This window comes from Loxodonta africana, chromosome 13 (assembly GCF_030014295.1).
Source record: "Loxodonta africana isolate mLoxAfr1 chromosome 13, mLoxAfr1.hap2, whole genome shotgun sequence".
NCBI lineage: Eukaryota > Metazoa > Chordata > Mammalia > Proboscidea > Elephantidae > Loxodonta > Loxodonta africana.
This window is the reverse complement of record NC_087354.1, coordinates 85,558,855-85,585,112: the sequence shown is the minus strand read 5'-3', so window position 1 is coordinate 85,585,112 and position 26,258 is coordinate 85,558,855. Positions and strand designations below refer to the sequence as shown.

At 36.5% G+C, this 26,258-nt stretch overlaps 1 protein-coding gene across 19 annotated transcripts in view; it reads right to left on the bottom strand.

Annotated features, from left to right (window-relative positions):
- Nucleotides 1–26,258, bottom strand: part of RAPGEF2 (Rap guanine nucleotide exchange factor 2) — a 316,637-nt gene that overhangs the window by 47,170 nt on the left and 243,209 nt on the right. For all 19 annotated transcript variants that reach the window (XM_023558460.2, XM_023558463.2, XM_023558464.2 and 16 more), the window contains 3 exons: nt 15,433–15,564; nt 5,386–5,563; nt 884–1,020 (listed from right to left, as the gene is read on the bottom strand). In XM_023558460.2, coding sequence (XP_023414228.2) covers nt 884–1,020; nt 5,386–5,563; nt 15,433–15,564 — 447 coding nt within the window. The remainder of the gene's footprint in view (nt 1–883; nt 1,021–5,385; nt 5,564–15,432; nt 15,565–26,258) is intronic.

Below are 26,258 nucleotides of genomic sequence, written 5' to 3'. Positions count from 1 at the left end.
AGTGTCCAGAGTCTTAAAAAAGTTTGCAAGTGACCATCTAAGATACAACTATTGGTCTCTACTAGTCCAGAACAAAGGAGAAAGAAGGAAACCAAAGACTCAGAGAAGGCTAATAATCTACACAAACCACAGCCTCACCTACCCTGAGATCAGAAGAATTAGATGTTGCCCCGCTACCGCTACGGACTGTTCTCATCAGGGCCACAATAAATAAACAGATATTGACAGAACAAGACAAAACCATGGAAAAGAATTCAAATTTTTAAGAAGTCCAGACTTACTAGACTGCTTGAGACTAGGGGACTCCCCAAGACTATGGTCCTAAGATGCTCTTTAAACCTTAAACAGAAATTACTCTTTGAAGTTACCTTTTAGCTAAATAACACACTGGCTCATTAAATAAAAAATACCACTTGTGAGTAATGAGCTCCTTTAAAGAGTCATCTATATGAGATCAAATGACCAAAAATTATTCTAAAGCAAAGATGAGAAGGTAAGCGGACAGGGAAACTAGAGTACTGGAAATAGTATAATGAGAATGGAATGAATGAGAATGATGACACATTGTGAAAAATATAACAAATATCACTGAATCATTTGTGTAGAAATTGTTAAATGGGAACCAAATTTGCTGGGTAAACTTTCACCTTAAACACAATAAAATATGATTTAAAAAAAGTTAATACATCAAAAAATCTCTATCAGTATCATTTGAAATACTATAAATAATGGAAAACTTGTAGACTTGGGAAATATTGGCATAACAAGTATATCTTAATTCTTCACTTATTAAAAACCTTTGTAAGAACTGGGTTTTCCTTCATTTGCTCTATTGACAGAGTCTCAAACAGAAACCTTTTGAGTGGTAGAAATATTTACTAACCTCTTCACCATCGTTTAACACAATGGTCCCTGCTCTCTCCACCACTGCAAACACCATCACAGCACAGAGTTCTCGTCTCACGGACATCGTCATATTGGCAAAAGCAGGCAACTGGTGCATAAACTCCAAGAGTTGTTCTGAAAAGCAAAAGACATTCCTTGTCAAAACTATAACTTTTTTTAAAAATAAGTATTCAAAAAGAATTATTTAAGGCTCTTTCTTTTTAAATAAATGTCCTACAATTCCACCTACTGAAAAATACAATTATTTTAAGTATCTTCAATACAAGCTGAATTTCTTGCAGATACACAAAGAATCCTGTACATTTCCTTGTTGAGTCAGAACAACAGTATATAATTCAAGTTCTAATGACATGGTAGGAATTACTAAATTTCAAATGGAGAATTTCTACTCAAAATGAGATGTGATCTTATGAAAGCTTATCGAGGGCTAAAATAATGAGAAAACAGAACTTTGAGAATTTTCTAGGAAGTCAGTAGGGCCACTCCAAAATTTAATAAACGATAAAGGTATTCCAGAACTTAGATGCCAAGGAATACTTTCCATGGATCAATCAATTTAAAAAAATTTATAATACGTAGGACAAATGCAAAAGAAAGCTAAGATACCATTTTTTATTGGACTTAGAAAAAAAAATGAAAAAAGTTTGATCACTTTTCCTATTGGTGGCGCTGTGGAAAAAAACAGGTACACCCATAAATGCTGGTGACTTGCAAAATGCTACAACCTTCATTGACAGGAATTTAGCAACAGCTAATAACAAAATTACAGGAGCATGGGTGGCTACTAGCCTAAAGGTTGGCAGTTAGAACGCCCCTAGTGGAAGCCCGAGGAACTGCTTCCTAGAAGACTACAGCCAAGAAAACCCTGTGGAGCAGTTCTACTATACACATGGGGTTATTGTGAGTCTCCGGCCAACTAGACAGTGGACAACAACAAAATCACGGATGCATTTACCCTTGGATCCAGCAATCATACTTTTAAATAAATCTGTTCTACAGATAAACCTGAAGAAAATGACACGTGTACAAGTTTCTCCATTGTTCACTGTTATAAGACCATAAAATCAGAAACAATCCAGGCAGTGTCCATTAGGATGGGATTGGATGAATAAGCCATGGCACCCCAACACAACAGAATACTAAGCCAGCTGTTAAAAAAAAGTCAGAGAAACATACGTGTGCGAATATAGACAGATCTCTAGGGTATATGCGAAATTAAAAAAATTAAAAAGCAAACTCCAAAAGAGGTATGTAGTAAGCTACCTTTTGTGTAAGGGGGGGAGGTATGGAAAGGAGAAAAAAGAATGTATATGTATTTGCTTGGATTAAAAAAACACTGTAGGAATAAATCAGAAACTATTAAAAATAATTACCTGTGGGGTGGGGAAAGAGATGGAAATGAGATTCTGTATATAATTCTTTTCTATACTATCTGGGGTCTGATTCATGTAAACACATTAACTATAAAAGCTAAACTGACAATGTGAACGATACATACATACACTTCACATATTCAATTACACATCTACACGTCTAGGCTTTACTGGAACAAACATTTTAAAGCTCAGTGAAAGTTTTCTTATAGCCTCCATCCTGTGCTCTGCACCATTCTGGGCATGAATGTGGGACGTGGCCCCTTGTCTCAGCTCTACCACTGACTTCAGTAACATGACCAAAATATTGATTCTTTGGGTTCCAAACAAAGAGAAATCTAGTTGTTAAAACCCGTTACAAACCCGATGCTACTGAGTCGATTCCGACTCATAGCGACCCTATACTACAGAGCAGAATTGCCCCATAGGGTTTCAAACTGTCAATTTTTTGGTCAGCAGCCAAGCCCTTCACCACTGTAGCATCAGGGCTTCTTAGTTGTCATACTTATGTAGAATCTGATCACTTAAGCAGAACATACAGTAGAAAAACAGACACATAATATGATTTTAGTATCTGATAAAGTTTGCATTTCAATTCAATGTGAAACAACAAATTTACTCAATAAATAGTAGTTGAACTGGTTAACAATTTAGGAGAAAATTAGATGACTGCTTCATCATATAACAAATTAAATTACATATGGAATAAAACATTTATTTCAAAAAAGAGAAAGGCTTATAATTATTACAGAAAAATCCAGGAGGCTACTTAAAACTGACAGGCTAACAGCCAATCTAAGAAAAAAAAAAAAAACAAGTTTCTATCACTTAAAAAGTACATGTATAATTTTATATAAAGATAAACATACCAAGATAAAAAGGGAGAAGGGGGTTGTTTCCAAAGAAAGGTACAGATGTCCAATAAACAAAGACATTCAATTCCATGAATTATGTTTAAAAAAATCCAAATAAAACCACAAATAAAAAACCATGGCTGGTTTGGTTATAAAAAATTATTAAGAGGGGTATTGGCTATGAGGCACCAGGCATTCTCAGCCCTACGTATAAGATATGAATTAGTTCAACTTTTCTGGAGGGCGACCTGCCAATATAAAACAAAACTCTGAAATTGTACTTTCCCTAAGGAAAAAGAAAGTAAAGCTACAGGCAAAGCATTAGCCAGAATGTTGGAAACCTTAGCACCATTTATCACAGAAAGATAAGTAATAATAGGGCATTTATTAAATTTTCTCCCTTCAGTTTTTATAAAAATGATCAAATATTAGCAATTTTACTTGATTCAACTTATACGCACACCCTATTTTTCACAGGGGTGGAGGAAGGTGAGCAGGAAAGAAAGGCATAAAAGGAAGGCATCAATTTTACAGGTGTTCACAGTTTATATAAAAGGTGGCTGCTTTAGCTAAGAACCGGAGTATAAGGTTACATTTAACGAGGGTAACAGCTAAAGAGCTAAAGAGTTCCTAGGTTTGGTTTAATTTTGAAGAAGGTAGTAGACCAAACTACACTCATTAGGCCTTGTCTTTGATGTCAATTGTTTATCACTTAAAAAAAAACTGTAAATCTGTTAGCAATCATCCAAAATCACCATTGCTTGCAAGTGAATTCGTATCTGAGGAAATTTCATTTACTGTGGATATTATATTGATAAAAGCCAAAAAACCCATTGCCGTGGAGTCGATTCCGTCTCCTAGCGCCCCGACAGGACAGAGTAGACAGAACGGCCGCATAGGGTTTCCAAGGAGCACCTAATGGATTCGGACTACTGACCTTTTGGTTAGTAGCCGTAGCTCTTAACCACTATGCCACCAGGGTTTCTATATTGATAAGCACATTGAAAATAATTCAAACAGTTTTGCATTTATTTGTAGCAATCAGCATAGTTCCTGCTTTCCAGAATTTTTAGGACAGAAGTCTTTTCAGATATGAAGCTAAAGTCTCAAATTTCCAGGAACAGATAGGTACACATATTTTATTAATCAACATTTTTTCCACAACTACCTTAAAATGAACAGATTCAAAAAGAAGGCATATAAGTTTACAAAAGAATAACTTCCAGATCTATCTGTTCACAAGCAATTGATTACAAAAAAAAAAAAAAAACAAGCTATAAGCAAGGATTCTGGATTAAGATGGAAAATTATTGAGAGGATAATTTCATTTCTTCTTTGAAACTAAAATAAAGAGAATTTATTTTAAGTCAGGAAAGACACAGAGAACAGGAAAATGAAACACAATTTCTGAGACTTATCAGATGAGCATGTCCCATCAGGCATTAGGAAAGTGAAACCTAAGCCTTTAGCGGGTAAAACTGAGAGTCACTCTTAATTTATCCTAAAGAACCCTCAAAAACTTGTGAAGCAGAGGAACAAGGAACCTCTGGAAAGGGAGGTGAAAGAGGAAATGGGTGAAAATAAAGAGGAATAAGAGGTGGGTATTTGAGAAGTTAAATTTCTTATCCCAGCAGAAATCTAGAGATTATCTGGAAATGGTTAATGCAGAGTACATTTCTTTGTCACAAACTAAGCTAAGAAAGGGGATATATGCAAGAAAAGAGGGTATTATTAGGAAGTTTCATTTACGGTATTATTTGTAGGCTCTCAAAGTTACTAACTGAATAAAATGGACTTTTTAAAATTTGTTTCAACAAATGCTGCTCTTTACACAAAGAAAATTAATAAATGACTTTTCAAGCCTTATAGTCCTGTTGTCGTTGTTAGCTGCCAACGAGTCAGCCTCCAACCTACGATGACCCCATGTGCACTGGCGTCAGGCCACAGTGACACACAGGGCTTTTGCTGGCTGATCTTCAGAAGGAGATCACCAGGCCTTTCTCCCTAGTCTGCTAGCTCCACTGAGGCCTGTTCAGCATCACAGCAACACACAAACTTCCACTGTCAGATGAGTGGTCCCTGCACATGCGGTGCACTGGCCAGAAATACCAACCGGGATCTCCCACATGCAAGGCGAGATTCTCCCACTGAACCACCACTGCCCCTACTAGTCCCAAGATCTGTGATATTAGACAATTTTATGTCTACTATTTTTAATGGGTCTTAGATGACTTTTCCTCATACAAACTTACCAATGTCATCATCTGTCCTGTCAATTGGGTCCTTCTCCAGGCAATCTCTCACAATGTCCCTGCTCATCAGAGGATCTGATGCCCTCTCGATGTCTTCTTCATCGTCATCATCCTCAGAATCCACTGCAGTTTCTGGCAACCCACTCAGGTCCATATCACCAGCCTCACTTTCTGTGGCCTTAAAAACAAAACAAAAAGAAAAAAAAATTAAGTAACTGTTTTAAGTAAATCAAAGTCTTGGGTACAAAAAAGATAAATATTAATTTCTATGTTACATTTACTTTCAACAACGAACATATATTTATATACCAGGCACTATAAAAAGAATTTTTTCAACAAAATATGATGGACTTTATATCCTACTAAATTTTTGTAAGGATTAATGATTTTATCTCAGCAATTTTTATTTCTTCTGTCAGTTGCCATATGGCATTTGAAACGCAGTAGAATGAAGAGCAAGACGTACTTGCTTTCACCCCATTTTTCAAAAGGAACTGCTTAAACTGACCATCTATCTGTCAGCTTATCCTGCTGTGATGGCTTGTGTGCTGCTGTGATACTAGATTCTACGCCACTGGTATTTCAAATACCAGCAGGATCACCCACGGTCAGTAGGTTTCAGTAGAGCTCCAGATTAATACAGACTAGGAAGAAGGCCCTAGGAGTCTACTTCTGAAAAACTGGCAAGGGAAAACCTTATATTCATATTCAGCAGAACACTGTCTGATTTAGTGCTGGAAGATGAGCCCCTCAGGTTAGAAGGCACTCAAAATAAGACTGGGAAAGAGCTGCCTCCTCAAAGTTGACTCAGCCTTAATGACATGGATGGAGTAAAGCTTTGGGGATCTTCATTTGCTGATGTGGCACTACACAAAACGAGAAGAAACAGCTGTGAACATTCATTAATAATCAGAATATGGAGTGTATGAATTATGAATCTATGAAAACTGGAAATCATAAAAAATGAAATGGAATGCATAAAGATGGATATCCTAGGCATTAGTGAGCTGAAATGGACTGGTATTGGCCATTCTGAATCAGACATTCATATGGTTTACTACCCCAGAATGACAAATAGAAGAGAAATGCCATTGCATTCACTGCCAAAAAAAACATTTCAACATTCATCCTGAGGTACAACACTGTCAATGATAGGATAATACCCACACATCTACAAGAAAGATCACTTAATACTACTATTATTCAAATTTACATACCAACCACTAAGGCCAAAGATGAAGAAACTGAAGACTTTCACCAACTTCTGCAGTATGAAATTGATCAAACATGCTATCAAGATGCACTGGTAATTACTCTTGATTGGAAGGCAAAAGTTGGAAACAAAGAAGAAGAATCAGTAGTTGGAAAATACTGCCTTGGTGATAGAAACTATGTCAGAGATTGCATGATGTAATTTTGGAAGACAACAACTTATTAATTGCAAATACCTTTCGTCAACAACATAAAACAGCGACTACACACGTGGACTTTGCTGGACAGAAAACACAGGAATGAAAGCAACAACATCTGTGGAAACAGACGACTGAGAAGCTCAATGTCACCAGTCAGAACAAGGCCAGGGGCCGACTGCAGAACAGACTATCAATTGCTAGCATGCAAGATCAAGTTGAAGCTGAAGAAAATTAAAACAAGTCCACGAGAGCCAAAGTATCATACCACTTGAATTTAGAGACCATTTCAAGAAAAGATCTGAAGGCACTGAACACTAATGACTGAAGACCAGACAAGTTGTGTAATGACATCAAGGACATCATACATGAAAAAAACAAAAGATCATTAAAAAGAGAGAAAAGAAAAGACCAAAATGGGTATCAGAAGACATTCTGAAACTTGCTCTTGAACGTAAAGTAGCTAAAATGAAAGGAAGAAATGATAAGAGTTGAAGAGAATATTTCAAAGGACAGCTCAAGCAGACAAAGAAAAGTATTACAATGAAATGTGCAAAGACATGGAGTCAGAAAACCAAAAGAAAAGAACACGCTCAACAACTCTCAAGCTCAAATGACGGAAGAAAACACTCAAGTCTTGAGTTACAATACTGAAGGATTTATGGGCAAAATATTGAATGACACAGGAAGCATCAAAAGAAAATAGAAGGAATACACAGAATCACTGTACCAAGAAGAACTGGTTGATAATCAACCATTTCAGGAGGTAGCATATGATTCAGAACCAACGGTACTGAAGGAATAAGTCCAAGCTGCACTGAAGGCACTCGCGAATAATAAGGCTCCAGGAACTGATGGAATGCCAATTGAGATGTTTCAACAAATGGATGCAGAACTGGAGGTGCTCACTCATCTATGCCAAGAAATTTGGAAGACGGCTACCTGGCCAATCAACTGGAAGAGATCCATATTTTTGCCCATTTCAAAGAAAGGTAACCCAACAGAATGCAGAAATTACCAAACAATGTCATTAGTATCATTCCCAGGTAAAATTCTGCTGAAGATAATTCAAAAATGGTTGCAGTAGTACATCGACAGGGAACTGCCAGAAATTCAAGTTGGGTTCAGGAGAGGACATGGAATGAGGGATATCATTACTGATGTCAGATGGATCTTGACTGGAAACAGAGAATACCAGAAAGATGTTTACCTACGTATTATTGACTACGCAAAGGCATTTGACTCTGGATCCCAACAAACTATGGATAACATTGTGAAGAACGGGAATTCCAGAACACCTAACTGTGCTCATGAGGAACCTGTACATAGACCAAGAGGCAGCTGTGTCAATACAACAAGGGGATTCTATGTAGTTTAAAATCAGGAAAGGTGTGCATCAGGGTTGTATTCTATCACCATACTTATTCAATCTGTATGCTGAGCAAATGATCTGAGAAGCTGGACTATATGAAGAAGAGCATGGTATCAGGGTTGGAGGAAGACTCACTGACAACCTGTGACAGGCAAATGACATAACCTTGCTGCTGAAAGTAAAGAGGACTTGAAGCATTTACTAATGAAGATCAAAGATTACAACTTTTAGTATGGATTATACCTCAACATAAAACAAAAATCCTCACAGCTGGACCAATAAGCAACATCATGATAAATGGAGAAAAGATCGAAGTTGTCAAAGATTTCATTTTACTTGGATCCACAATCAACACCCGTGGAAGCAGCATTCAAGAAATCAAAAGACACACCGCATTGGGCAATCAGTCCTCCATATACCCATCCTTCAACAATGTCCTAGTGCAAAGAGGAGACACTATTGAAGATGGGAGGAAAAAAAGCCAAAACACTGAAAACCTTTCATTTAAATAACATATTTATATTACTAAAGCTTTAAAAAATATTTTTTTAGTATCTAACATATGCTAATACATAAAAATACATTTTATACGATCCCAAAGAAATTATCATTTAAGTGAATTATATTTCTGCCTAAAGAACAAAATATTAACTGAACTCAGCTCTCTAAAACTGACCCGGCTCCCACCCCTGCCCCATTATGTAACAATCATGGCTTGTTTTCCATTTCTGTTCTATGCATACCATTCTTTAAGAGACAAACTGTGCATAAAATAAAATTCACTAAACCAGTAACTGGGAGGGTGATTTTCATTTAAAATGAAATCATGTGTTCCGTAATCCATTTTATTTTAAACTACTGCTGAATTCCCTGGGTGGTGCAAATGGTTAAGTGCTAAACTACTAGCCGAAAGGTTGGCAGTTATAACCTATCCAGAGTGCCTCGGGTGACAGGCCTGGCAATCTGCTTCTAAAAAGTCACAGACTTGAAACCCTATGGAACAGTTCTGCTCTGCACACATGAGGTTGCTATGAGTCAGAATCGACATGAACGCAACTAACAACAGCGACACACTATAAATAGAACTCAACTTTTCAGGAATGCACTAATTTCATAATACATTTGCCTTGTAAACAAGATAGTTGGAGACTGAGCAGAGTTAAGTGAATATAAACTGATCTGCAGGAGAAAGGAACACTTAACCTAAGAAAAATGCCTGAGACCTACCAGTTACTGAATTTATATTTGCTGGTAAACAACCAAAAAATCCCACCTCTACCACTCATTATGTGACTTTAGCCAAGTCACTTAACTTCCATGAGCCCAGTTTTATTCTGCAAACCGGATATATACCTTCTCATTATTTATAGGACTACTCTTCGGTCAAATAAGGGGGAAAAAAATCCAGTCCAAGGTTAGATCAAAAGTCCCTTCCTCAGGAGGATATATATTTTATCTCAGTACTTGCACACTTTCTATCTCTTCCTATCCCAGCAATAAGCCTTGCACACAATTTATACCCACAGAATTTGACTAAAAAAAAAAACAAACCTTGGTTAAACGCCAGCCCCCTTACATACTGTTAAAGTAAATTTCTCTCAGGCTAACGACACCCACTACATTTTGGCCCAGTGGCTCTTGTTGTAAATTATAACAATGGTGGCACCAGGTTAAATGACTACCACATATCCTGCGCTGTGTTTCATGCTTCCAATACGCAGTAATTAATCTCCCCGTCAATTCACCACGTTAGCACTACTACCCCTACTTTCGCAGATGAGAAAACACTTGAGGGAATTAAATAAACTGTTTAGTGTACAAAGAAAAAATGGGAGGAAAAAGGAAAAAAAAAGGAAAGGAAAAAAGCAGGTAATGGTGTCAGGATTCGTAATCACATCTGACCAAAAAATACTAAATACCTGGTATTATGAAAAGTTTTCTCAATAGACTGTTTTCATAAGGTTAACATAAAAAAAAATGTAATGTTTTCTGCTTTGCTAAGTTATATGAGATAAAAAGTTTTAAAATACTAAAAATGCATTACTTGTGTATAAACATACAGAAAACACTTGCTATTTTCTACCTTTTTTCAAACTACAATGCTACCAAGATTAATGTTCGTCTCTACATTTTTTATTCTAAATAAAGATATGCCCATAAATACTCCACATGAAAAGTTATCAGATTATATCTGGTCTCTGGAAGAAACAGAAAGCTCTGATTTTTCAGGTAGGCAAGTAACTCCTGTACTAAGTTAATTTATCTTTCCCATGTATAGCCTAACATAGATTTAGCTGCACATTAATATTTAAGTAGCAAGATTAAAAAATCAATATTCTCAGATCAATGCTGAATGCTTTAATCATACACAAAATATGTTCTAAATACAGCTATTTAAGCCATCTATTTTGCACATAAAAGGATATCGAAAAATGAAAAAAAAAAACGAGAAAATACCAAATGACATAAGGCCTAAGAAAGTGTTAATTTAATTTAAATAAAAATTAAATATTACATACCTTTTACCATTAAGCATTTTAAAATCATTTGCAAAAGAACATTTTAATTATTGAACATTCCAAACAAATCATATTTAAGGTTGCCTGCTTAATAAGTATCCTTGATGTAAGAAAAATTTGTGCAGAATTTCAAACACAGGTAACTAACCCAAATAGCACATAAGCCCAAGTCTGATACAAATTTAGGCTAGAAAGTTGAATGCTTTGAAAAGCTAACTACTGATGCTAACTGAAGTGAGACAACAAGGTGACTGGGAACTGCCAAGCCATGCACATGTGGAAAGTATAAACATGTACTTGGAGATAAATAAAATTCCTGTTTTAAGTCTAACAGAATCTGTTATCCCTAATTTTATACTATCAGTGCTTTTTTTCTTTAATAGAGACTTTATGTACATAAGGGAGGCACATTTTTTAAAGCTCTTAATGTAAATTGTTAGGCTGCTTTCCAGGCTTTAAAGTCCTACTGTGAATTTTGTCACAGGGGCTATCTATATTATTTTACATAAGAAAATCTGTGCTAATTTGACAGATAAAATAGTTTCCTATTTAAATCTTCATATACTAAATTACTAATACATTTTAATATTTTTTTTAAGATACAGATATGTGCATTTTCTCTTCTGTAAACTACCTACTCTCCTGTCCTTTGCATATTTATATATTGGGAACTGAGTAATTTTTCATATTACTTTGTATAAGTGAGTTATATTCTGACCTTAAACCTTTGTTAATTGATCTTTTAATTATTTATTCAAAAAATTTTGGTCACTTATTAAACCTTTAAGAGTTTGTTAACTCTTTATCTGGAATTTATCTTAATTTTGATATAAAGTGAGACTATAAATGACTCCCCTCACCCCAAAGACCATTTATCGAATAATCTATCCCTTTCTTCATTGATTTGCAAGGTTTCCCCTATTACATATTACACCCTTACACCTGGGTTCCATTTTGCTTGAATTCTGTTCCATTAATCTACCTATTTGTGTACAACTATTTCCAGTCCCCGCCATCTGTCACTTTCTCATACTGTGGTGGCTTGTGTGTTGCTGTGATGCTAGAAGCTATGCCATCAGTACTTTAAGTATCAGCAAATCCCAGGTTTCAGTGGGGCTTCTAGACTAAGACAGACTAGGCATAAAGGACTGGTGATCTACTTCCAAATAATAGCCAATGAAAACCCTATGGATCACAATAGAATTGTTTGATAAAGTGTTGGAAGATGAGCCCCTTAGGTCAGAAGGCTGCAAAAAATGGACTCAAGCACGAAGATGGCCCAGGACCAGGCAACATTTTGTTCTGTTGTAAATGGGGTTGACATGACTCAAGGCCAACTTTGAAGGCAATAAACAACATTTCCAGTCCACCTAAGCCACTCACTCTGATAGTCACATCACTTATCCTGGACTTTATCATGGTTGGAAATGGTATTATCTCATATCACTAATTTGGGCACCCCGCTTTTTTTCACCAACAACTTCCTACTCTTTCAGCTTGCTTCCATCTACTCCCATAATAAGCCTTTTTCAACTCAATCAAGGTCTCCAGTCTTCTGGGTTCTACTGCCTTCTTCTATATCTACCTTAAACCTGTCTTCACATTCTTTCATTACCAGCTTATATTCCTCAATCTATTATTTCAATTACATTCAATCAACACATTTTGACTAAATGTCTACAATTCGCTGTCACTCTACAAGGCTCTGGAGAGAAAGTAAAGAAAGACAAGACAGACAAATTCCCTGCTCTCCTGGATATGTTATTTTAATGGGCAGACAGAACAACCTAGTAAGTAACAATCATTTCAATTAAGAATCCAGGGAGGGAACAAAGTACTATAAAGGATAGGAACCAAAATGTAAGCACTAATCTACATAGTCATAAGGGAATAATGCTCTGAAGAGGTGATACTTGGCAACCAAGGCAGAAGAGGACCAAGCTAAGAGAAGACATTCCAGGCAGAAGAGCTGCAAAAGCAAAGCTCCGCAGCTGGAAAGAGCTTGCCATGTCATTGCATCTGCCTTTGTATTACACTCAGTTAGCAAAACATCAGTTCTGGGAGAAGCCAAATCTTTGCTTTCTTTGTGCTTACTATGGAGAAAATTATTTAGCAAGGCAGAGGGAAATCACCATGTATTTGAGGGCACCAACTCAAGTAAGCCTCAATTTCTCTGGTCAATTTGCTCTCCCACTCCCTGCATCTACTATTTCAAAACCTTCTCCTTCAAACTCTCCACTCTCCAATCTGCTCACTCTTAACAAATGAACTCAACTCTTCAGAGAGAAAATAGAAGCCATCAGACAGAACACCCTTAGCTCACAAACTCCCTATTACAAACCCACCAGAATCTGTCCCTGTTAGAACAGAAGAGGTGTTCCTTCTATTAAGACTTGTCATTTTGCTTTATCTCAAACTCATCTCCTCCTATTGTCGCAGCATTACTCTATCCTTTCTCTCTTGTCCATAGCATACAACTTCAACCTGTGTCCACCTCATGAGCATTTACACTCACTTCGACGTGACAACTTTCAACCATTAATAAAGGTCCTCTTGAGTCAGAGCTGTACAAAGATTAAATGGGCTGCCACGGAAGACAGTTACCCATTCTGTGGAATTGTTCAAGATTAAACTAGATGTTTGATTGCAAGGAAAGTACCAGAGGATTCAGTAGGTGAACAGGTCCATCTGTCCGATTTCCTCTGACCTTAAGAATTTCTGATTCAAAAATAACTGAAGTGGTCTATTGAGAATGGTATTAAAACGCTAAGTTTAGCAAAGTCAACGACTCAATCCTTAGGATTCATCTACGGACTTTTCCTTACGAAGGATACAAATCCACAGGCTACATGCCTGTTGTCACTTTTAAAATGAACAGCCTTAAAACTCAACTAGATGTATCAAAACAATACACAGAGAGCTCTCTTTCTATCTCTACTTCAAGCAAAGTCAGGCTGCAGCCTGCAAGCTCCATTTCGGAGCAATTAAGAATCTCATCTACACTCTAGAGTCTCAGATATTGTGATGGTGGCTGGGGACAGCAGAATTGCCATCAAGGGTTTAATCATGACCTTATCCCAGCCTACTGAAAGTAACCATATATAAGGGTTAATCCCCCTCAGACTATGTCTTTGTCAATTATATAACCAACTTCTTTCATTCCTATCATCACTTTACCCTTTGTTAAGAACCATTCAAGTCTGTAGATATTTGAATAAAGCAATTAGTTGCTACAATCTCAGGTTGTGTTTCTACCACACATCTTCAAAATGCATAATCACCTCAAAGTTTAGAGGTCAAGGGCTCTGCCATGATATTTCAATTAATGTAAGCTTTTTTTTTTTTTTTAAAGCATAGTAGCTTTTACTTACATTGCTGATTCTTTTGTTAAAAGAGACTCTTGAAATATATGTTTAAAAAAGCAACTTCTAGAAATAGGCAGTATATGTGGGGTTGTGCAAACTGACCCTGGTCCATTACCTTTTCCCCCCTCTAACATTTGAAAACTTCCTAAAGAGTTAATTACAAATTAATACCTAATGGCTCAAAGTAGAAACCTGCAATTATTTTAAAGAGCAAAATAACTGTATTTCTTACTGCAAAATAATGAGATTCTTAACTGGTCAAGAATTTGCAAATGACTGCATCTGTAGCTACAGCTAGCAAGCTAGCTAGATTAGATAGATGGAGACAGACAGAAAGACAGACAACAAAACATTGGGGCTGCTTAAAATATTAAATTACTAATCAGGAAGCTCTCTTATAACACCCTTGATTATAGAAGAGTATTTACCTAATGTATTACCTCTTAAAAGAACATTTATTTTCTGAAAGAGATCTATTAAGTTTAGGAACTAATATGTTTTGATCAGACAATATTCTAATTATTTAGCTACTTTTTGTAATTTTTTAAAAATAGAAACTTAGCACAGCCTGAATACACCACTGATCCTGAATAACTATAGTGTTCCTAAAGAGAGGTACTTTGATGATCATCTCATGTTACAACTCCTAAGGAGCCAAGAAACTGTATTTTATATACTGAATGTCCTTTTTGTTAGAAACAATCTATTATTAATAGTTTGTATGTGAAGGCCCAGAAAGGGATCTTTTTTCTTGTATTTTAGTGACTTTTCCAAAATTTCCATTTACTAAGCCAACGAACTAATTCCTTAAAAATTAAAATTATTTTGCTTTTAAGACATTTTGGAATCCCATAATTCTAGTTTCTTTCCTATCCAAGAATTTATTTTAAACACAAAACCAAATTTATAGGTAATTTAAAAAGTCACAAGAAAAATATCTTGATCAAATTTTAATAATCCCTGTCTTTTGTCATACTTAGGACTTTAATAAAAAATTATCATAAAAGCACAACGTGAAGTTTTCCCCTATTTTTTTTAGTCAAGAAAGATTCTAGTATATCTACAATCAAGTCAATAAAACAAAGTTAAGAAAAAGAATTTCATTGCAACCAGTCTATTTAAAGTTCTGAAAACTGCTAAGAAATAAGCCAAGCACAATTAATCAATAATTCTACTTCCTAAAACAAGCACACCCATTGCCATCAAGTCAATTCCAACTCATGGAGACCTACAACATGCTGTATGTCCATGTGTAGTATAAAACAGTAATGTTTTATGTATTTATATGCACATAAAACATACACACATATATTTTACTTTTTAGATAAAACTCTTTGGAATAAACAAAAATGAAATAAATGACAACGAAAACATCTTCTTACCTGATAGATATCAGAAAGACTGCTGCTTCCAGAATCACTAGTGATACTACAGCCTGAATGGCTGGCGGAAACGTGGGTCACCTGTGGGTGGAGGCTGTCAGCGAGGTGCAGCTTTGTGAAATCCGCAGGAAGCTACGGGAGGAGCAGGAAAAACCAGGACCACAATTTGAATTAAGCACTCCAAGAAGACATTTTACAATTATCATTGGCACTCCATTTCATACCATTTATCCAAAAGTGTTATTAGGAATGATTCTTCATTTTCAAAATTCACAAATTATTGGATACTTTTCTATTCATCAAGAATCACAAAATTAAATGCTTAAATATATGGGCATACAATAAACCTTAAATACTACTAAATTCAATGCTTAAATGGGTGACTTTGGTGATTAACCCAATGAGCTATAATTTTCAAATTACACATCAATGTATGAATTAGTTTGCTACTATTTCCTAGCCATCACAAACGCAACTTTGTGTCAATAAACACAGAGGTTCTTATATGCCCAAATCATGTTTACATGTGAAAAAAACCTGAGTATCTTAGAATTGATAAAATGCAGTGGAGAAAACAGAAAAAGAATGCCTTCAAAGAACTTATAATCTAGAAAGGTCTGGAAAACATTGTCTATACATACACATATACATGAATTCCAATTTTCTCTCTGTTCATGTTTTAAACCTCAAATAAAAAGTCTCTATTAAAACAAACTGATTCACGGCATCTCTCAAAACTTCTCCCACCTCTCACCTCCCATATTATATATCAGAGAGCATTCTCCCATCTCTCACCTCCCATATTATATATCAGAGAACATTCTCCCACCTCTCATCTCCCATATTATATATCAGAGAACATTCTCCCATCTCTCACCTCCCATATTATATATCAGCGAACATTCTCCCACCTCTCGTCTCCCATATTATATACCAGAGAACATTCTCCCACCTCTCACCTCCCATATTATACATCAGAGAACATTCTCCCACCTCTCACCTCCCATATATCAGAGAACATTCTCCCACCTCTCACCTCCCATATTATATATCAGAGAGCATTCTCCCATCTCTCACCTCCCATATTATATATCAGAGAACATTCTCCCACCTCTCATCTCCCATATTATATATCAGAGAACATTCTCCCATCTCTCACCTCCCATATTATATATCAGCGAACATTCTCCCACCTCTCGTCTCCCATATTATATACCAGAGAACATTCTCCCACCTCTCACCTCCCATATTATACATCAGAGAACATTCTCCCACCTCTCACCTCCCATATTATACATCAGAGAACATTCTCTCATCTCTCACCTCCCATATTATATAGCAGAGAACATTCTCTCATCTCTCACCTCCCATATTATATAGCAGAGAACATTCTCCCACCTCTCACCTCCCATATTATACATCAGAGAACATTCTCCCACCTCTCACCTCCCATATATCAGAGAACATTCTCTCATCTCTCACCTCCCATATTATATAGCAGAGAACATTCTCCCATATTATACATCAGAGAACATTCTCCCACCTCTCACCTCCCGTATTATATATCAGAGAACATTCTCCCATCTCTCACCTCCCATATTATATATCAGAGAACATTCTCCCACCTCTCATCTCCCATCAGAGAACATTCTCTCATCTCTCACCTCCCATATTATATATCAGAGAACATTCTCTCATCTCTCACCTCCCATATTATACATCAGAGAACATTCTTCCACCTTTCACCTCCCATATTATATATCAGAGAACATTCTCCCACCTCTCACCTCCCATATTATACACCAGAGAACATTCTCTCATCTCTCACCTCCCATATTATATATCAGAGAATATGCATTAAAAAAAAAACTTCACACATTTCTTCATTCAAAAAGTATTTACCCTGCCCTTTTTTTTTCTTGATTTGTGCTAATCAGAGTATAAGGCATTAAGAAACAGTGTCTTTAATAATCTTACACTCTTAAAAGTTATCTCTGCTTCTTTTGAATTAAAAAGGATACTGTATTTGTCCATAGTATCAAACTTATTATACTAATGACTAAAAAAATGACTAGTACACCTTATGTCTCAAAATATATTCTAACAAGAATCATGTAACACTGATTACATTCTCTCTTCCTGCCTGAATAAACCAAAAAAAACTAAACCCATTTCCGTCAAGTAGGGTCCAACTTGTAACAAACCCATATGAATACTGGTCCCATTTATCTAGTGAATAATAACAATTATAAAAGCTTAACTGTTAAAATAATACTTAAATAAGAGTTTATTTTAGCAATATTTCCTTCTCCCCTTTGGCCTTCCGACCTCCTGTTCTTCCCCTGCCAAAAAAAAGAAAAAACCCACAATGCCATTGCATAGCTTAGAATAAGCCTCAAAAGGGAGGGAATTCAGGTTTATGACAATGATCAGACAATGGGTTTTGAAACTTCAAAGTTCCAAACAAAAACACAAAATGATTTTATATCCCACGATCATTCAGACCTGAAGACATTATGCCCTGTAATCCCACTGTAAGTAGGTAAGATTTAGCAATATTTACATACGACCTATTCAGAAAGGAAAAATTTTAACTTCATGGGAGACAATTTATACAAGGCAAAGATTTAAACACAGAGTTAGGAGGTGGTATATGATAGGATGTCAAATCAATGGACACAAGCACAAATGCTGAGGGACACCAGAGAAGTGAGATGTTAATTTAAGTGTGGGATATCACTGCACCCATGACCTACCTCACTAAGAGTGGTTTTTAAAAATTGATAATTGAAGATATTGTGAAATAGTATATGAAGTTTAGGGGAATAACAATTTTCCTATAAGCAATAGAACAAAAAACCCCAAAAACCCAGTGCCGTCGAGTCAATTCTGACTCATAATAAGCAATAGGTAACAGGTAAATAAATATCTCTAAATTCAGAGTTTATATATTTTATTCACAACGTAGACTAGTGAAGTATCTGCAGGAACAATCTGAAGATAGAAGTTTGTGGAGATGTATTCATGACTGCGCATTTACACAGAGCTAAGCAGGGGATATGAAAATAAACAACATGTCCAACACCAGGATAACGACCCTTCATCTCCTAGTCACATTTCAACCTAGTTCATTCACTCACTGCAGAACTCACCTGGGAAACCGGACTCTATGGTGTGGTGATTTTAAAGGGCATCAATCAATACACGTAATTACAGACTAATAAACAGATTTCTATTGATTGTCTTTTACAAACATGACTCAGTTTGCTATGTGCCATATATTATAATTTTTTTAAAAAATTAAATAATGTCAAATGACGACATAACTCTCTACTGAATTTTCACCCACTAAACTAAACTTTTTTTTTTTTTAAACTAAACTACTACTTATTAAAAGTCTCTAGGACTCTCTTCTCTTCAGCCTCCATCAGCTGGCCATCCTTCCTAAGCATTCACTGTGCTGACAGCACGGAGAGCTGCAGAAGCACCAAGCACAACAGAAGAGATACAGATCCCGCCTTTGCAGGTCACAATCTATTCATTCACACCTACCGAGAGCCACAAACATCAGAATACACCACTGTTTTAGGTTCAGAGCCACAGACTGTCTGAAGGGAAAGAAGAAATATTTTCACTTTTAAAATTTCAATTCCATTTAATAAACACATGGAGCTCCTATGTCAGATACTTTGGTAGGGGCTGGCAATATCAAGGTGAATAAGATATTTCCGATTCCAAGCTTAATTTCAACTACCCCAAAATTCACTGTGATAGGTGTTATGAGTGATTAAAAAAAATAAACATAGTTTTCCAAACATAGTTTTTGTCCGCCACCTCCTCTGCTCTTTGAAGAGCAGCATATTTTAAAATGAAAATAAATGCATATATAATTTTTTTTCTCTTGGACTTAGGTTTTCTTAAACTTGGCATCTGTTCTTACACTTCTTAAAGAGGCATTTAATTCACATTAAATTATATATAAAATGCTTCTTTAAGAAATGTAAGAACAGATGCCAAGTTTAAGAAAACTTAAGTCCATTAGAAAAAAAAAACCTATAAAAAATCTTTTTTTCATAAATTGTGATCACACCATTATTAAATGTTATTAACAGTACATATCAGTCAAGGTTATAGAACAAGTCGTAGAAAAGCAAATAGCTAAGGGGAAAGGCGCTGAAATGCACTGATTTGGCCCAATCACCGCACACCAATGGAATAGAGACCTGAACCCATGCTTAGGGGAGGAGGAGTCTTTAATAGACAAATGAACCACGCAGGGTTGGAAGTCAGAGGCAGACAGACACCCGCGTTTGAACCAAAGGGCGTTAGGGTGACACAGAGCCTCCCTGGGTGAGAGTCAGTCAGTTTTCATAAGATATACAAAGAGGCACATCATGCTAAAGACCTCAAGGTTCACTTATTCCAAGTTTTTCTAGGTTTACTAAGTACCTGTTAAATTGATATAACAATTTATTGATATAAATAGATTATTTAAATTATAGATTAAAAGGGATTCTGAATTACTGTGTGACTGTAGCCACCATTTGTAACACAAATTCTGTTGAAAAAGAAAATTTTGTGAAGGTGAGACAACCTACAGTAATTATCTGCATATAATCAAATAGTAATTAAATAATACATTTCCTAACAATTCATTAATAATACAATTCAAAGAAATCTGTGACTTAGTCTTTTTATTTTTATCATTTAAATATTTTTATTTTAATATTTGATTATATGAATCTATGACTTCTCAATTTTTTCCTGGAACAAGCAACCTAAAAATATACTGTGAATCACAACTGTAATAAACAGTATACTGTTTGGCAAATAATGAAATCATAGTTTGAACTACAATCACTGCTAACTACACAAGAAACAAGTTTAAATCAGATGCTTAAATGCATAAAGTAAGCATAAACCTAAAATTGATCATAGTTTCATGAAACCTTGGTGTCATTTGGAAACCCTGGTGGTGGAGTGGTTAAGAGCTATAGCTGCTAACCAAAACGTCGGCAGTTCGAATCCATGAGCCACTCCTTCGAAACCATATGCGGCAGTTCTACTCTGTCCTATGGGGTCGCTGTGAGTTGTAATCGATTCCACAGCAACGAGTTTGAGTTTTTTTTTGTGTGTGTATCATTTGTATAACAGCTTGTTTTGTTTTATTCTTTGGGACAGAGATGCTATCAAAATTAGTTTTAAAGAAGAAAGTATAACACTCGACTTAAGTCTCATATATGGACAGGAATTTGATAGTCACTGATTTATTAATAAATCTCATAGTGTATCTTTAAATTATAAGTTAATGAACTATTTTGAACATAAATGCAGTGAGTATGAATGCCTTTAAGTCTCTGACACCAATAAGTAAATATTCTTCAAACCGGTGATAATTTAGTAGAGACCAGGGTGGGCCCCGCCCCCCATCACTGAATCACCAAGACAACCCAGCTTCTGTGGTACCAGATTCCTAATCCAACTAGAACGCTGGGGGGGTGTGGGGGGGGGGTGGGGGGGTGGTCTAGGAAGGTTTGTTTCTAACAGGTTTTATAAGAAAAAGAGTTTCCTGGTCCACAATGCATATTATCATCTTAGGGTCTCTGAGAAATCCATTTCAAAATCAAACCAAACCAAAAACAAAAACATCCCCATTATCGGTAGAAATTTATTTAACTGATACATTCCTCAAACTAACCTGACCTTGGAATCCCTTCACTTCAAGTACTAGTTACAACAGAACACGCAGATTTGGGGTTATTGTTGGACTCTATTCAATGCTCCCAGGAGCTTATCTCGATTAACACTAAAAAGCCAAACCCACTGCTGTTCAGCTGATTCTGACTCACAGCAGCATTACAGGACTGAGCAGAACTCCCCCCAGGGAAGTTCCACGGCTGTAATCACAAGACTGCCACGTCTTTCCTCCGCAGAGCAGCTGGTGGGCTCAAACCACTGACTAAATTAAATATCACACTTAGAGACTGAAAACTGACTCCATGTTAATACACATCACTAAGAATTTATCCAAACAAATACTGTTTCCCCATATCATCGCTGCAGTTCTGAATCAGAGGCAGTACGCCTTTCCTATTTCTCTCTGAGATACAGTCTAAGGCCATACATTCATCATTTATGAAAAGCCTGTGTTATAAGGTCTGAATTAATTAATTAATGGGCATGAAGTGCTTAGAGTGCTGCCTGGCCTGCTGAAATCACTACACAAGTGTGTTAGCTACCAATTAATTACCTATATGAGGCACTGGTCTTTCCAGCTGTAAAATTCCTGTATCAGGAATCTAAGAGTAGCCCATCAGTGGGTTGGTGAGCTATTCCCAGAGGAGGCTTTAGTGCTCAAAGTCATCCAGTTACAGACGCTATCCTTCTGCCATCCCAGAACTCAAACTGGTTGGATGCATTGTTTAAAAGCAACCCCCCACACCAGGAGTACGTGCAGACACTCACCATTTTCCTTTTCTCTCCCTCCCATCCTCTTCCTTTCTGCCTTCCTTCCATCATCTGCTCTGTCATTCTTTCCTACCACCTCTTTTTCAAGAGCTACTAATTCTTTTACTTTTTTGACCAGTTTCCACGCACAGCTTGAATCTCCAAACCCAAACCCACTGCCGTGGAGTCGATCCTGACTCCAAGCAGCCCTAGAGGACAGAGTAGAGCTGCCCCACAGGGTGTCCCAGGCTGTAACCTTTACAGACACAGACTGCCAAATCTTTCTCCCACGGAGCACCTGGTGCGTTCCAACTACCTGCCCAAGCACTTAACCACTGTACCATCAGAGCTCCTTACAGCGTGACAGAGCAGGTAATACCTACTAGCTCATTTTAAACATCACTTTACAAGAAGGTCAACTTTCATTTTTCTAAAACATACCATTTCTTTAAGAAGACCAGGAAGGGTAAGCATTTGGACCCCGGAGTATTATTCACCAGGAGCAATTTCTATTTTCCTCAGAGCCCTCAGAACATGCCCTAGATTCAACTCTGTCCTTGACTGCTTCTTCCATCAAATATTTCATAAAGCAGAGGAAAAGGCTGTTTGTACAACATACGATTTATTTTGCTCATAAATAAACACATACGGCAGGAAACAAAAGATTTCCAAATGTGTAATGAGATAATAAGAGACTAGTAGGTCCAATAATATTTCTCATTAAATATAGACATTTTAAAATGTTGATATGACGATGCTTTACACAAGTAGTTCTAAACATTTTTATTTGTTTTACATCTACTGGGGAAACTTGTAAAAAAAAAATTAACAATTTATAAGAACATTAACATTCCTCTGAGCTTCTTGCCCAGGCTCAAAGGACAAAAGCCTTATGGGTTAATCTCTAAGTACCTCCTCATTGGGTAAGTTAATTAACTTCTGTCCATCTTAAGTTTCTTCTGTAAAATGACTAAGTGAAATCATCTTGTTACCTAGACAATCTACCTTACAGGTGCCTTTCTCTTCCTTTTTATTTCCTGTCATTTTCCTAGTCAAAATCATCTATTACCACAGGCCAGATATTTTTGTCAAATGAAAAAAACTAACTGTTGACACTGTCATATCTAACATTACCATAATAATAATTTCTTTATTATATATGTTCCCCCCAAAATTCGTAATTACATTTTAAATATATCATATTTTTATACACAAAGGAACTGACTACTTAGAATACTGTATGAAATTCTGCAAAGTAAATAACCTCATGGTAACAATACGCTTATATTTCAATTATTCTTCTTTATCAGCATTTAGATTTTCATAGGTTAGAATTCTTTCAAAGTAATAACAACTTAGGTATTCTGTGCTTTTATATGCATAGTTTTACTACGTTTGATTGAAAAAGCCTCCAAAACAGTCATGTTTTTGGCCCAAACACACGATGCAAACACCACATAGGCCTTATTCCTGCCAGACTGGGCACCCGCCTTCAGAGGACAGTCTGAGCAGAACGACCACCAATGCAGGTAGGAAAAGTGGGGTTATGCTTTTTTTTCAGGAGTTCCTTGCTACTTTCCTACATAATGATAATACAAGTCCAGAAAGGACTTGATATTAAGATATGATTTGTAGACATGAATACTTCACACGCCTTTCTCTCTAAACATAAATCTTTAGGTATTGGAGTTAACTACTGACATGTGGTAAGTACCCTAGCCCTCTCCCCAGGGCAGATATTTTCAAGGTTGGTAACACATAAATGAGTCATGAACTTCATTTCTAGATCTAAGGTATACATTAGCTACAGCATGGAAAATTAAAGTCTACCTAAAATTTCCTACATCTACGAAATGGGGATAATTTGAGCACAAATAGACTCCCAAGGTCCCAAATAAAGAAAAAGAAACAACTGAATCTAGTCAACTGGTTGAGAAAAGGCTGTGGGATAGAACAGCCTTTTCTATTGGATGTTGGAAGAAAACATTTAGCAGAAATTAACCTTATCAACTCCACTTCAGAACGGAAAAGCGAAATTCCTTCTCATGGTGAGAAACAGGAGGAAAGTATGTGATCTGACTTAGGTACCACGGAGGCCAAAATGTAAGGCTATGCGCCATTTTTCCAAAGAGAAGATAGTAAGATCGACTGTACACCAGTTACTAACGTGCCAGGCCCTATTCTAAGCACCCTGCATATGGCTCATTTAATTCTTATAACAATCTTATGAAACAGGTATTAGTATCCCCATTTTAAATAGGAGGAAACTAAGACACAGAAAACTGAAGGGATGTGCCAAGATTGTACAGCAAAAATGTGGCAGAGATTAGGTTCCAGTCCCTGAAGTCTGGCTCCAGAACACACATACTTAACCCTTAAACTTGAACGCATCTATTAACTGGTCAACTTAAAAATCTTACTGATATTGATGAAACGATCAAATAGCACCTTACATCAATTTATTAATGCTGTTTCTTCATACACCTACAAAATCACACAGAAAATAGGATATTAATTTAAAATAATGTTGCACCTCGCTTGCAAGCAACAATTTATTCAAACTTTTAATCTGCATCTCCAACAATGATTTTGACATCACAGAGCTACTTTCTAAGTCATCCAAAAGTTTTGTGTCTCGTAAACTGTTTGAGATACATCACTTCTCTGAGTCTATACACGACGCTGCACAACATCAGCAAAGTTGACTTTTCATTTGCCTTCTAAGTTCTTCTTCCTGTGGTCTTTACAACAGCACCACTTACTACTTGTTTTTTAGTTGTCAAACTGTTTATTGTAATATCTACTATTTGCAATTCTAAAGTCATATATTCAAGGAATATTTATTAAATCTATGTAAACAAAACTTCTTTAACTCCTTTTTACCAGTTCTATTAGGTGACCTTTTAAGCATTCCAAGCTAGCATTGCTTGGGGTCATTGACACTTTCTGTTCCTTACTGTTAAAAAAAAAAAAAAAGCAAAGCAATTGAGAGAGAACTTCATAATGCAAGAAATTAAGGTGACTCCTTTCAGATAGTCAATTTTAGGTGTCCAGCACCCTGGGTGGCACAGTTAGGTGCTCAAGTACTCACTGAAAGGTTGGTGGTCTGAATCCACCCACAGGCACCTCCAAAGACAGGCCTAGTGATCTGCTTTCGAAAGGTCACAGCCTTGAAATCTCTATGGAGCAGTTCTACTCTGCACACATGGGGTTGCCATGAGCTGGAATTGGCTCGGTGACAACTAACAACAACAATTCTGGGGGAAACAAAACCTTGTCTTATATTTCTCTAAAGTTTGACTATGAGAAAAAAATACATACATGGTTTTTTTTTTTTATGTACAGAGACAGAGACTGACACCTACATATAATTTAAACTAACAGACTGATTTATATTATCTTAAAGAAAGACACCGGGAACCGTGACAATAGTTCCACAATTACTGTCAGAACCGCTAAAACTGTCATCCAAAAGATAGCTATATTTTTTTCAAAATCAAAATGTTTATCTGGGACCTAAACCAGAACAATCCAAATGTGTTTATACAATTTTGGCGGGAATGGACAGGAGAGCTGGCAATGGGGAACCCAAGATTGAGAAGGGGAAAGTGTTTACACGTTACGGAGCTGGCAACCAATGTCACAAAACACTATGTGTATTGTTTAATGAGAAACTAATTTGCTCTGTAAACCTTCATCTAAAGTACAATAAAAAAATTGTGATTATACATATAGTTACACTGATATTTTACTTACTAAAACCTGACTTTTCAGTCCTTTGTTTTACAGGCCAAAGTGGAATTAGTGAGATGGAGGCAGCAATCCCTGGACAAAGAGGGGAGTTACTAGTAACACCAGAAGACTGCTTCTATGACCAACTGAGAACAACTCTGATGAGCTCCAAAGGGACTGTGCCTAGTTATCCCATCAGTAAAAATGCTCAATGGAGTACTGAGTTAGGGAAATGAGTGCTTAAAGCCAAGGGAAACGTTTCCTATGGGATCCATGAAGATGATAAACTGCCTTCTTTTTGAGCAAAATATAAACAGGTGATTTGGGAAGAAAGCTTCATTCACAATTAAAAATGCTGACCAATAAGTAATTTTTAACTATTTAAACATTATAAAAGCTACGTTACACCCAAATGCAAACGTACTTACGTCTACATACAGTAAAATGGCAGAGACTGGCTGGCTATTCACCAACTCAGTCTCTTCCTGGGCACACAGCTGGACTACATTTCCCAGCCTCCCTTGCAGCTGCACATGTGCCAGTATAACTGAGCTCTTGCCTTTGGAGTGTGTACAAACAGAAGTGGCGTGTGCCACTTTCACACCTCGCATATACACATCTTCCACACGAGATGCCTCGTGATCGTT